General features: G+C 34.6%; 1 protein-coding gene across 3 annotated transcripts in view; it reads left to right on the top strand.

The window, feature by feature from the left end:
- Window positions 1–872: 872 nt before the first annotated feature.
- Window positions 873–12,673, top strand: part of DYNC1I2 (dynein cytoplasmic 1 intermediate chain 2) — a gene marked incomplete at its 5' end in the record, with an annotated part of 49,154 nt that continues 37,353 nt past the window's right edge. For all 3 annotated transcript variants that reach the window (XM_082657658.1, XM_082657657.1, XM_082657659.1), the window contains 2 exons: window positions 873–1,019; window positions 3,341–3,458. In XM_082657658.1, the coding sequence (XP_082513784.1) occupies window positions 873–1,019; window positions 3,341–3,458 (265 nt within the window). The remainder of the gene's footprint in view (window positions 1,020–3,340; window positions 3,459–12,673) is intronic.

Here is a 12,673-nt window from a genome sequence, read left to right as displayed (position 1 = left end):
CCACTCCCTTCCCTTCTGGACCCTCCGGGGGTGCCCCGAGGAGCCTCGAGGCTAGTTCGAGGCCTCCTCCCCCGGACCTATTCTGCACCGCTCCCTCTTGGCCGTGACCCCAGGGGAGAAGTGACTGCTTTTCGCCTTACTCCATTTTATAAATAAAAGTCGCTATTACTTGCGTTGACAGCGTTTTCCTTTACTTGGTGTGTGTTTGAAAGTACCCGAACGCGGAGGTTGTAGCACAAAATTCCTGAGACTTTCTCTTCCTTGGAGTTTTAAGAAAGTGAACGCGTCAATCATGGAGGCTCCGGCCTCTAGGAGGTTGAGCGGACCTGACAGCTGTATGTAGTTATCCGGTCAGACTTTTTTGTTGGGCTTTGACTAAAAACGTACTTACTGTAAGTATATTTAATAGTTATTGGTGGTAATATTTGTGTTTTGCTTCTTCTTAATATTACTATTACATGGTAGTTTTAGAATTTATAGAAATTTTCTGTGTGACCGCCTGTTTTATCAAATTTCTAGGAATGAATGCAAAACTCTGATAGATTTGATCTGTGTCATATAGCTTAGCTTTTAATGCCAGCCCGTGTCCTCTGTTCTAAGAGCCAGAGATATTGTGTTGAATTTGAGCATGTGAACATTAAAGAGCTTACTGGTGCTAGTTACTATGCTCAATTCTGGGTATTTATTTTTTATACACGTTTGTTTATATTGATAATTTTTTTCAGGTCTTAGTAATATATGTGCTTCCGTTATTTTAAAAGTAGAGTTTATATGTTCTCTTTAGATAGCATTGAACTACATGGCCTCTCGAGACAGTTCTCTTCTTGAAAGACTAATTTTTTTTAAAGAGTGCTGCTTTTACCAATGTAATAATGATTGTAAATGATTATATGCTTCTTAAGGTCGCAAACATGTCTGACAAAAGTGAATTAAAGGCAGAGTTGGAACGTAAGAAGCAGCGGTTGGCTCAAATAAGAGAGGAAAAGAAGAGGAAAGAAGAAGAAAGGAAAAAAAAAGAAGTATGTTTGATTTTTTTTAAAGATAATATAAAATAATTGGATTTTAAGTACTCATACCTTTATGTAATACTTTTAGAATAGTTAAAATTCCAGCAGTTGTGACTGCAAATATAGCACTTTAGGTGAAAAGTTCAATATGCATATTTAGTCTTCTAGGGATATGTTTATTATATAAAGTAAGGGGCATCTGCCTTGTAATAGCTCATAAAACATGGCATATACATCATAACTTAGTTTGGACTTTGAACTTACCTGAATATTTTACTCGTCGGAACTGCTAGTTGTTGGAATAAATAATGGCAAAGAGAAATATAGAATAGATTATTAATTGATTAGGGGATTATTTAACTGATCGTATCTCCTTTATTATGAGTTAGTCATTGAAATATCTTTACCAAGTAGTGGGTTTGATACTATTGTAAAGGTGGACTAGGTACTTACATCTTCTGATTTTTGGCATCACCATTTCATCATGTATGGCAAATATACATTGACCCTGAGCTGGAGATATTTTACTTTCTCCTGTATTGAAATGTACATTTATCTCTATGGAAACTGTTTAGGCAGATTTGTATACTTTTATCATAGATGTTTTAAATGGCCAGTGTTAAGATAGTTGGTTCTCAGTGTGACAGTACGAAGTTTTTCTCTGTGATAGCCTAAACAATAGCCAAGACTTCCAGGAATCTCTTAGGGAAAAAGAAAAACCGAAGGTGCAATTTATGTACAGCATTGCTATGATACTGTAAAGGCCTGTACTTGAAGAATTTTCTAGTTTATTCTGAACCTTTTTGTGATCCATTATTATAAGAGGGTTGGACCTTAAAGTTCTCCATTTGATGAAAAGCCAACAGATAGAAGCATGAGTCAGACTGGCAGAGCCATTCCAAACTAGGATGTGTAGCCTTAAACCCTTCAGGGCTGAGTGCAAATTTGGTTTTGTTTTCTAAAGATGGCCATAGGTGGCCCTAAGGGATATCTATTACATGCTTTATATCTGATTTAAAGGTTATCAAACATTACCAGAGACATTACAATTATAATACTATTAAACAGTGAGTCTACTAATATATTGTCATATACAGGTAAAGTGTCTACTTGATAATATAGTCTGTTTGGCTATTTTGATGAAATTTTCTGATGACTTCTTTAAGTTAAAATGGTATCAGAATATTATGACTAACAAAATTTACTGCAGACGATTGTATGAGTAATAGTTGTCTAGCTGAAAAAGACTTTTGAGGTGTATATATAAAACTTTTTCCTTGAAGGCTTAAATTTCACTTGAGATGTTTTGGATGATCTGAGAGTGTTGAGGCTTATCTAGTTTAACTGGAAGATTTTGCTAAAACTATAAATGGCTGAAATAAATGTTGGCAAAAATTTCAATGACAAAAAATGTTTTGTGCTATGCAAGAGTAAATTTTAATTTTACCAAACCAAACCGTGTGTTTATCATCATAAAAATAAGACCTGTAGTTTATAAAATAAAAACAAAACCTGTCTCCAGATGAATTTTTACATAAAGTTGAATAAAGACACTGAAGACTTCATAAAGAAGTTTGAGGTACTTGTACTTTTTCAACGAATCAGATTGTTCATTTATTTAAAATTTTTTATCTCTTAAATGATTCAGTCTTTTTTTTTTCTTCATAGTGTTGTGGTATTTATGTATTTGTGAGATTTCCACAATTCCTGACCATGGATAGCAATTTCATGTTGTAAATAAATAGAAATTGACTATGCTTTTTGAATTTATCTGTTCAGAAAATTTTTGTGAGAACTCCTTGATTACATATAAAAATGGATCAATTTAGGGCTTCCCTGGTGGTGCAGTGGTTAAGAATCTGCCTGCTAATGCAGGGGACACGGGTTCGAGCCCTGGTCCGGGAAGATCCCACATGCCGCGGAGCAACTAAGCCCGTGCGCCACAACTACTGAGCCTGCAAGCCACAACTACTGAGCCCACGTACCACAACCACTGAAGCCCGCGTGCCTAGAGCCCATACTCTGCTACAAGACTAGCCACTGCAATGAGAAGCCTGCGCACCGCAACAAAGACCCAGTGCAGCCAAAAATAAATAAATTAAATAAATTAAAAAAAATTTTTTTAAGGATCAATTTAATACATATCATTTGTAGATTCTTACTAAAACTCTATTGAGAATGATTTTCATTTAATGACTATAATGTGTATTCAAAACTAAGTCTACCTCCAGAAGTATACAGTATTAGCATGTTATTTAAAAAATTTATATTTTTTGCAAACAGAAATGTTTCATACCATATGTAAATTTAAATTTTTAACTTAAAAAATTTAGACTGATCAGAAGAAGGAAGCAGCTGCTCCTGTGCAAGAAGAATCAGATCTTGAAAAAAAAAGAAGAGAAGCTGAAGCATTGCTTCAAAGCATGGGGCTAACTCCAGAATCCCCCATTGGTAAGGATAAGAATATATCCATTTATAAGAGATAGGCATATATCTTATTCAGCCCAGACATACGTGAGATGAGTTGATTTAATGTATTTTGTATATTTTTCTTATTTGTGCCTCTTAAAAATCATTAATCTTATAATTCATTTGGAATTGACTTTTTTCAGATGTGCTAATATATGGTTATTTGGTTTGTTCAGAAGAGCTGCAAGGCTATATTTATTAACATAAACCAATTGACTTTTCTTGTTAAATCAATAATTTATTTCAACAAACATTTGTTGAACAAGTTATCTGTGCCATACTATATTAAGCCCAAAAATGACTGTGATTACTGATCTTAACTCTATAATCCTTTCTATAGGTTGAAGAGAGGTATAGTGAATCAAAGTTCTAAAAATATATCAGTATTCAAAGGTATAGGAGTGGAAGGAGAAGCTTACAGCCTTCTGCTCTCAATGCTAATAAGGGAAATAATATTTGTAGCTTATTATGGCAGCAGTTTCACTTATTCTTGTTCTTTTTCTGGGCTGTTCACTTTAAAGCAATACTAGACCAAAAAGCTGAAATAATAGAGGTATTGAGGACAATCTGGTTACATATAAGAAAGCATTAAATGCTTACTTAAAATAATTCTGAGCTGGGTGCTGTTACATAGTATTTTAGTTTGACGTGGGCTTTGTCATTTAAGGACCTAAAATTTCAGGGTTAGTTTGTGGGCTAATTCCATCTAGTCCAGGGGACAAATACGAGAAGTAGTATCTGCTGTATGCCTATTGTAAACTGCAATATAACTGTCTTAGAGCTACAATTTCTAAAAGGTTTCAAGATGAAAAAGCTGGTTACTTTCATGGTCGGCTTCATTGTTATTACTTTCAGCTTATTTGCCTTTTCCTTATTGGTAAAATGTGAAGACTAAAGTACTTTAATTTTTATGTCTTTATAAGCTTCCGTGGCGTATTGCAATTTTAAAAGTAAATGAATTAGAATACTTTTATCTTGTTAAAAAAATACCCTAGTAACTAAACCAAGTTGCTTGTTAGCTATATAGTCCTTTTTTAAAAAATAAATTTATTTATTTTATTTTATTTTTGGCTGCATTGGGTCTTCGTTGCTGCGCGCGGGCTTTTCTCTGGTTGTGGCAAGCGGGGGCTACTCTTTGTTGCAGTGCATGGGCTTCTCATTGCGGTGGCTTCTCTTGTTGCAGAGCACGGGCTCTAGGCGCGCGGGCTTCAGTAGTTGTGGCACGCGGGCTCTAGAGTACAGGCTCAGTAGTTGTGGCACATGGGCTTAGTTGCTCCATGGCATGTGGGATCTTACTGGGCCAGGGATCAAACCCGTGTCCCCTGCATTGGCAGGCAGATTCTTAACCACTGCACCACCAGGGAAGCCCAGCTATATAGTCTTTAAGTGATCATTTTTTTATGAGCCTTTAGCTTTGTTTTTTTCCTATAGGATTTTTTTTTCCCTTTTCTGTTCTTTTTAGGACTTCAGTTTCACTAAATTCTCTTGCTCAGATTTCTCAGTTTATGGCCCACTTCCATCACCTGTTCTTGAAAGACTGTTCTTTAGTTGTATGTTCGTGTATGTGTGTGTGGTTGTGTGTGTGGTGTGTGTGTGTGTTTCACCCTCATTTCCCATCTCCAATTCCATTGTCCTTTCCAGTCTTGCATTAAGTACCCATTCTTGGATTTTTAGCATACGTCCTTTTGATCTGTCCAACATGTGTTGACATTTTTTAAGATTTCATATATCTAAGTGTGTATGTTTTATATACATAAATGGCATTGTACTATATGTCTCACTCTGTTTTTTCCTTTTTTTCAAGCAGCATTGTATTTGAGATTTACCCATGTTGTTACATATAGATCTAGTTATTCACTTCTGACTGGTACACAATATTCTGTTATATACTATATTTTACTTATCTGTTCCCCAGTGATAGGCACTTAGATTGCTTCTGTCTCTTTGCTTTGCTATTCCAAGCAACACTGCAAAGAACATATTCTTTTCCCTTGAAAGGACTGTGGAAGAGTTTCTCTGGAATGTATGCTGAGGAATTGACTTGCTATTTTATTGTGTGTAGGCTGACTTACATTTATTAGGTTCTACATACCACTCTCAAGAATGACTGTAAGTTTATGCTCCTGCTACCAGTGTATGAGAAAGTAACTGTTTCACTATATCCACATAACTTGATATTATCCAACTTTTTAGTTTTTGTCTACTTGATGAGTGTAAAGTAGTATGTCAAAATGTCATAATATACATTTATCTGTTTACAGTGAGATTGACCCATTTCTTCATATAACTATTTACCATTCAGATTTTCCCTTCTATGAATTGCATGTTCATGTCCTTTGCCCCTTTACTATTAGGGTTCTTTACCTTGCTGTAGGAGTTGCTTGTACTTAAGGGAGGACTTCTTTGTCTGTTTTAGTCTTCTAAAAAATACCTTCTCCTAGTCTATCATCTACTAACTGTTCATAGTATTTTTTTTGTTAATTTTTGTTGGCGTATAGTTGATTTAAAATGTTGTGTTAGTTTCTGCTGTACAGCAAAGTGAATCAGTTATGCATATATATATATCCACTCTTTATAGATTCTTTTTCCATATAGGTCATTACAGAGTATTGAGAAGAGTTCCCTGTGCTATAGAGTAGGCCCATATTAGTTATCTATTTTATATACAGTAGTGTGTATGTGTCAATCCCAATCTCCCAACTTATCCCTCCCCTTTTCTCCCCCCCTGCCCCCTGGCCCCAGTAACCATAAGTTTGTTTTCTACATCTGTGACTCTATTTCTGTTTTGTAAATAAGTTTATTTGTACCATTTTTTTTTAGATTCTACATATAAGCAATATCATATGATATTTGTCTTTGTCTGACTTCATTCAGTATGACACTGTCTAGGTCCATCCATGTTGCTGCAAATGACATTATTTTGTTCTTTTTTTATGGCTAAGTAATATTCTGTTGTATGTATGTACCACATCTTCTTTATCCATTCCTTTGTCAATGGACATTTAGGTTGCGTCCATCATAGTATCTTCTATTGAACAGAATCCTTCATTTTGATGTGTTCACATCCTTTATTTTGATAATGGTCAGATCTACCATTTATAACCTTTTTTTTTTTTTTTTTGGTTTTCTTTGAAAAGAAATCCTTTCCTACTTTGAGGATACAAATATATTCTCCTACATTTTCTCTATTATTTTATCCTTCACCTTTAGATATTTGTGTTATATTTTTGAATATAATATGAGGTAGGGATCCAGCCTAATTTTTCTCCATATAGTTAACTGATTTTCTCAATACCATTTGTTAAAACATAGTCCATCTTTCCCGCACTGATATTCTGATGCCAACTTTGTCATTCAGTCAGTTCTCATATATTCATGGGCATTTTTGGGCTCTGTATGTTCACTGTTGACCCATTTGTCTGATTCTATACTATTAACACACAGTTTTAATTACTGTGGCTTTATATTAGTATATTCTAATTTCTTTTATAGAAAATGGCCCCTTCTTTTTTCATCTTTTTCAAAATAGCCATAGCTTCACAAAATTTTTCTTCCCCTCAAAAAAAATTAGTTTCTTAAGCTTCCCCTGAAAACCTTCCTGCACTATATGTTGCATTTAGTTGTATGTTTTTAGTCTTTCTAAATCTAGAAGATCCTCCACACACATACTCCTTTTTGCCCCATGTCATCGACTGGTTGAGGAGAGTGGGCCAATTGGTCTCTAGAATGTCTCGCCTCTTGGGTTTTTCTGAGGGTTTTCTCACATTTAAGCTTTTGTTCCTCTATCCTTTATATTTTCTCTTAACTGGAAATTAGATTTTAAAAGCTTGATTAGCTTCAGGTTGAACCTCTTTGGCAAGAAGATCTCATAGATGATTCTGTGTACTTCATATTGTATCACATCAGTAGCACATATGTCTGGGTTGTTATCAGTGATGTCAAGATTGATCGCTGGGTTACAATTCTGACAGCCAGGCTTCTCCATTGTAGTTACTTTTTTTCCCTTTGGACTAGCAAGTAATATCTGGAGGTGATACTTTGGTACCATGGAAATATTCATTTCTCTGTCAACTGTTTACCAAGTAGTTTTAATATTTACTGATGAATCTTTTCCAAATCAGTTATTTAATTATTTTTATAATTCCATCATTCCTTCTACATTTATTGACTGAAATTCTTCTGTAAAGGGGAGGTTTCCCTCAGTAACTAGGGCTATTTGGTTACCCTGAATGCATTTCCTGTTAGAAAAGCAAAAAACATACTTAATTTTTTTCACTTTAGTTACTAATAGTCATATCCAGGTGTGGCAGATGAATTTTTCCATGTATTTAAAGAATAGATTATATAATATTTTATTTAGGGTTTTTGTGTATATGCTCATAAATGAAATTTGCCTATAATTTTCTTGTGCTGTTCATGTTCAGTGGCCACCATGGTTATGGTTTTAAAATAAATTGGATAACTTTCTCTTTTGCTATTTTGTAGAACAGCTGTAAAAGATAGATATTACCTGTTCCTTAAATACTTGGTGGAATTCAACTGTAAAACTGCCTCAGATTATGCTTTTTTTCCCCAGAGGATAGTGGAGAGCAGGAGTTACTCACCATTTCAAGTTTTTCTAATGGTTATAGTCCATTCAAGTTTTCTATTTTTGTATCGGTTTGATATTTTTTTTAAACAATAATAAACGTTTATTATCTCTCACAGTTTCTGCCAGTCAGGAATTTGGCAATAGCTTAGCTCAGTGGTTCTGGCTCAGGGTCTCTCATGGGGTTGAAGTCAAGATGTCAGTCAGAGCTGTAGTCGTCTGAAGGCTTGATTGGGGCTTGAGGATTTGCTTTACCAGCCATGTGATTTGCTCAGGCACGTGGCCAGCAGGTTGGTGTTGGTTGTTAGTGGGAGGCCTGAATTTCTATCCACGTGGGCCATTCCATAGAACTAACTGCTTGAGTATCCTTGCAGCATGTCAGCTGGCTTCTCCCAATGTGAGCAATCCAAAGACAAAGAGAGCGGGAAGGAAGCTATCCTTTTATCCTTACCCTTGGAAGTCAGAGGACATTGCTTCTGCCACATTCTGTCTATGGAAAGAGAGTCACTAAGTCCAGCCCACATTCACAAAGAATTTTGACATCCTTTAAAATCACCAAAATATGTACGACAAACTCATAGGTCTCCTAGTATTTTGAGATGATCATATGCTTTTTTTTTCCCTTTTGATGTATTAATATGATAATTTATATTGGTAGGTTTTCAAAGCATGCTTACATTCTGGAATAAACCCATTTTAGTTATGAGAATATTTTTCTTATATATTGCTAATATTTTATTTAGGAGTTCTTCATCTATACTCATAAGAGAGTCAGACCTATAGTTTTTTTCCTTTTACTGTATTTTGTCTGGTTTTATTATAATGGTTATAGTACCCTCATTAAATGAGTTGTGCAGTTTTCCACCTTCTGTTTTCTCACAAATGTCTAAAGATCTTTCCTGTATTTATTTAAAATAAGGCCTGGAGAATACAGGATACAGGTGAAAGCAGTGGCTATCAAACTTTCTTGACAGTAACAATAAAAATACATTTTATATCACGACCCAGGATGGATACTTGTTTTTCTTTTCACTACAAATGTATTTATTAAATATTTTTAAATTGTAGAAGTAAGTATAAAAACACCACTAAAATATTCAAGAGGATTTATTAAAAGCATCAGTCTGGTTTTACCTAAAATGGACTTTTTCCCTTTTTTAAAAAAATTCTGCTGAAAAGAATTCATTTTTTAAAAAAGAGACAGCTAATAAAACCTCTCTTAGCTTCTCTTTGCTGGTAGATTCTTATTTATTTGATCATTTGATTGTTTTTTGTCAGAGATCCTTGAGAGCAGGAACAGTACATTACATTTTTATCCCTGGTGTCCAGCACAGACTAGACACTTAAATGTTTGTTCAATTATTATTAGGTCATGTGTCTATCCACCGGGTAAGACCAAATAAAAGCCATCTGCTTTAAAAGCAGTAACAACAAAATCTTGTTTAAATTTCAGGAAAATGCATAGTGGAAATTGACATTTGAATATTTCACAAAAGAAGTATGGCTTGATTTTTTTTTTTTTAACAAAATTTAAGTGGCCAGTCTTCAGAAAGTTAATTTTAGGCACAACTTTCAAGACATGTTTTATCAAATGTGGAGTTAGTAAACACTGATGGTCAAAAAATAAATAAAGTGAATCTCTTTTTGTATGTATAACTACTGTTTTAACCATCTTGTAAAGAGATGAAAATAGGTTTTGTCCATTACTCTGTAGCCTGAGTCTGTATCAGTAGGACACAGTACATCGATTGGTGTGATAATCAATTTTTTTATTAGGAATAAACAAAAGAAGTTCAGTAGTCAAGTATTGCTTCATTTATTTCCCTCTCTTGTAACTTTTGAATATTTTAAATCTGATTTTTCCAGTTTTATTGAGAAATAATTGACATACATCACTGTGTAAGTTTAAAGTGTACAGCATGATGGTTTAATTTATATATATAGTGAAATGATTACTACAGTAGGTTTGGTTAACATCCATCATCTCATAGATACAATAAAAAGAAAAGAAAAATAATTTCTCCTTGTGATGAGAACTCTTAGGATCTGCTCTCTTAAAGTTTCTTATATATCATACAACAGTGTTAACTCTAGTCATCATGTTGTACATCACATCCCTAGCCCTTATTTCTCTAACTAGTAAGTCTGATTTTTAGATAGAATGATTTCCATGTTATCAAGTCATTTTTTCAAGTTTAGCCTAATTTTAAGAACAGTTCCTTATAGTATTTTAATGCTATAAAATTTTATTTTTATTAATTTCTTTAAAAAAATTTATCTGATGCTCTGAATTACATTGAAGAGAATAAAGGAAACATTTAGGGGAGGTAAGGGGAGGATATTTAAAGTTATCAGGAGAAGGGGTCATATGAAAAGGAGAAACTAATATTTCAGAGAATTAAGGGTTTTTTAAATTGAATTTTATTTATTTTTTTATACAGCAGGTTCTTATTAGTTATCCATTTTATACATATTAGTGTATATATGTCAATGCCAATCTCCCAATTCATCACACCACTACCACCTGCCCCCCTCGCCACTTTCCCCCCGGTGTCCATACGTTTGTTCTCTATATCTGTGTCAGAGAATTAAGGTTTGTCTTTCAGGACAAAAAGAGTAAGTATGAAAAATTAAACAGATATTTAAATGTTAATATTCCAGCCTAGGAGCACTTGTATCCACAAGAGGGCATTACTGTGTAACTCGGACTGTGTTTGAGTGCTGAGTATCATAGATAGATGAGCTACAAGGGGCCTCACAACTTTTGGTTATCTCAGAAGCTCTCTCTTCCCATTTGTGCTCTGCCAATACTCCCACTCCCTACATTTACTTTCTTTGGCTGTCCACCTTTTCTAGGTTCTTCTTCCTGGCAAGAGCCCCTTCTTGCTAGAGACTTTTTTCTCTTAAAAAGTAATTGAGAGCTTCCCTGGTGGCGCAGTGGTTGGGAGTCCGCCTGCCGAAGCAGGGGACGTGGGTTCGTGCCCTGGTCCGGGAAGATCCCACATGCTGCGGAGCGGCTGGGCCCGTGAGCCATGGCCGCTGAGCCTGCGCGTCCGGAGCCTGTGCTCCACAACGGGAGAGGCCACAACAGTGAGAGGCCCGCGTACCGCAAAAAAAAAAAAAAAAAAAAAAAAAATGAGCTGGGCACCATCCTTGTTCATCTCTGAGACTTCGGTATAGTTCTGAGTGGTTGACTCAGACTTAACTCTGGTTTCTAAATCTAGGTGCATTCCCAGGTCCTTTGTGGTTTTAAAATTTCTGGTTGTTCCTTCACAGGCTAAATGGCAGTAGTGTTAATTTTATATCCTTGGGAGGCCAAGATCTAAGCTAGCAGGAAAGGCCTTCATGGTTCTTGGTGGTCTTTCTGTCCTAAAGAATCAGAGTCACAGCCTTTCAGTATTACTTGCATGATCAGTGAATGCCATGGTGTAGATCTGTCTTTTAGTTTACATTTCTTCCTTGGTTTTCTAAGAAAGAAATAGGTATCTTTGCTCTAAACTTCTAAGAAGTTTAAAAACATTCACGTGATTAACTCATATATGTTAATATTAAATCTTTTGTACTATTTTTAAAGCCTTGTTTTAGGCTATTTTATATACAGAACTGTGGAGTAAAGGTAATCTGATTGAATCACTGTTCTTACTATGCAAATCATATCTCAGATATTTGGCAAAAGCTAATTAATAATAGCTTATGTTATTTCTAAAGCTGATTGTACTCTTAAACCATCTTTAAAAATGAACTCTAGAATTAAGCCCTTTCTGAGATTTTAGAGACTATGAGTTATTTAGTTTTTTTTTAACCTCCCTGAATGCATGCTTGTATTCATTTGGGGGGATCATTTATTGGAGTCTGGGAATATAGTGACATTGCCTTATTGTGCAATTACTGTATTCTTTGATTTTTCTAGACTAACTGGGTTAAAATATGGTAGTACCATATTTTAGTACTACCTTTCCCTTTTTTCCTGTTAACATTCCTCCTTTTTCAGTGATAGTAATTTTCTTTTTCCAGGTTTGTCCCTTCTGTGGTATAGATTATTTATTATTGAAAGATGAATTTGGTGGGCCAGATAATAACATTGAGTCCTTAATTAGTCTCTTATCAGCTGGCTTGAAAACTATCTTTGGTTGAAAGAATATAGTTCTGGGATGGAGATTTTTATCTAATTACAAATTTGAAGTTGTGATTTATCTTGCTTCTGGCTGAGGAACAGTGATAATTTGGTTGCATCACCCGTGTAACTTATTTTTTATTTCTGAAACTTTTATTTGAGAATTGGCTAGTTTAGTGTATTTATGTATGTACAATTACTATTTAACCTGTTTTCATAAAGGATTTGAGGTAACGTATTTTTCTTTTAATGTAGTCTTAACCAATTAAGATACTGGTGATGAACATATTAAGTGGAATCATAGATATTTGAAGTCACCAGAAAGGGGAAAAAACATTAACTGGAAAAGAATTTTATAATTTATCACAAATAATTAAATTGATAGGAATATTACTATTTTTCTCAAATCTTTCCTGTATGTATACTTAGAAAAATTATTTTCCTAAGCCTGAAGTTAACTTTGTAATTTAAAGAATTCAAAATTTCTTCTTTGGA

Source organism: Grampus griseus (assembly GCF_964374135.1).
Source record: "Grampus griseus genome assembly, chromosome: 7".
Lineage (NCBI taxonomy): Eukaryota > Metazoa > Chordata > Mammalia > Artiodactyla > Delphinidae > Grampus > Grampus griseus.
Note: the sequence above shows the minus strand (reverse complement) of the source record. Positions and strands in the feature narration are given on the sequence as shown.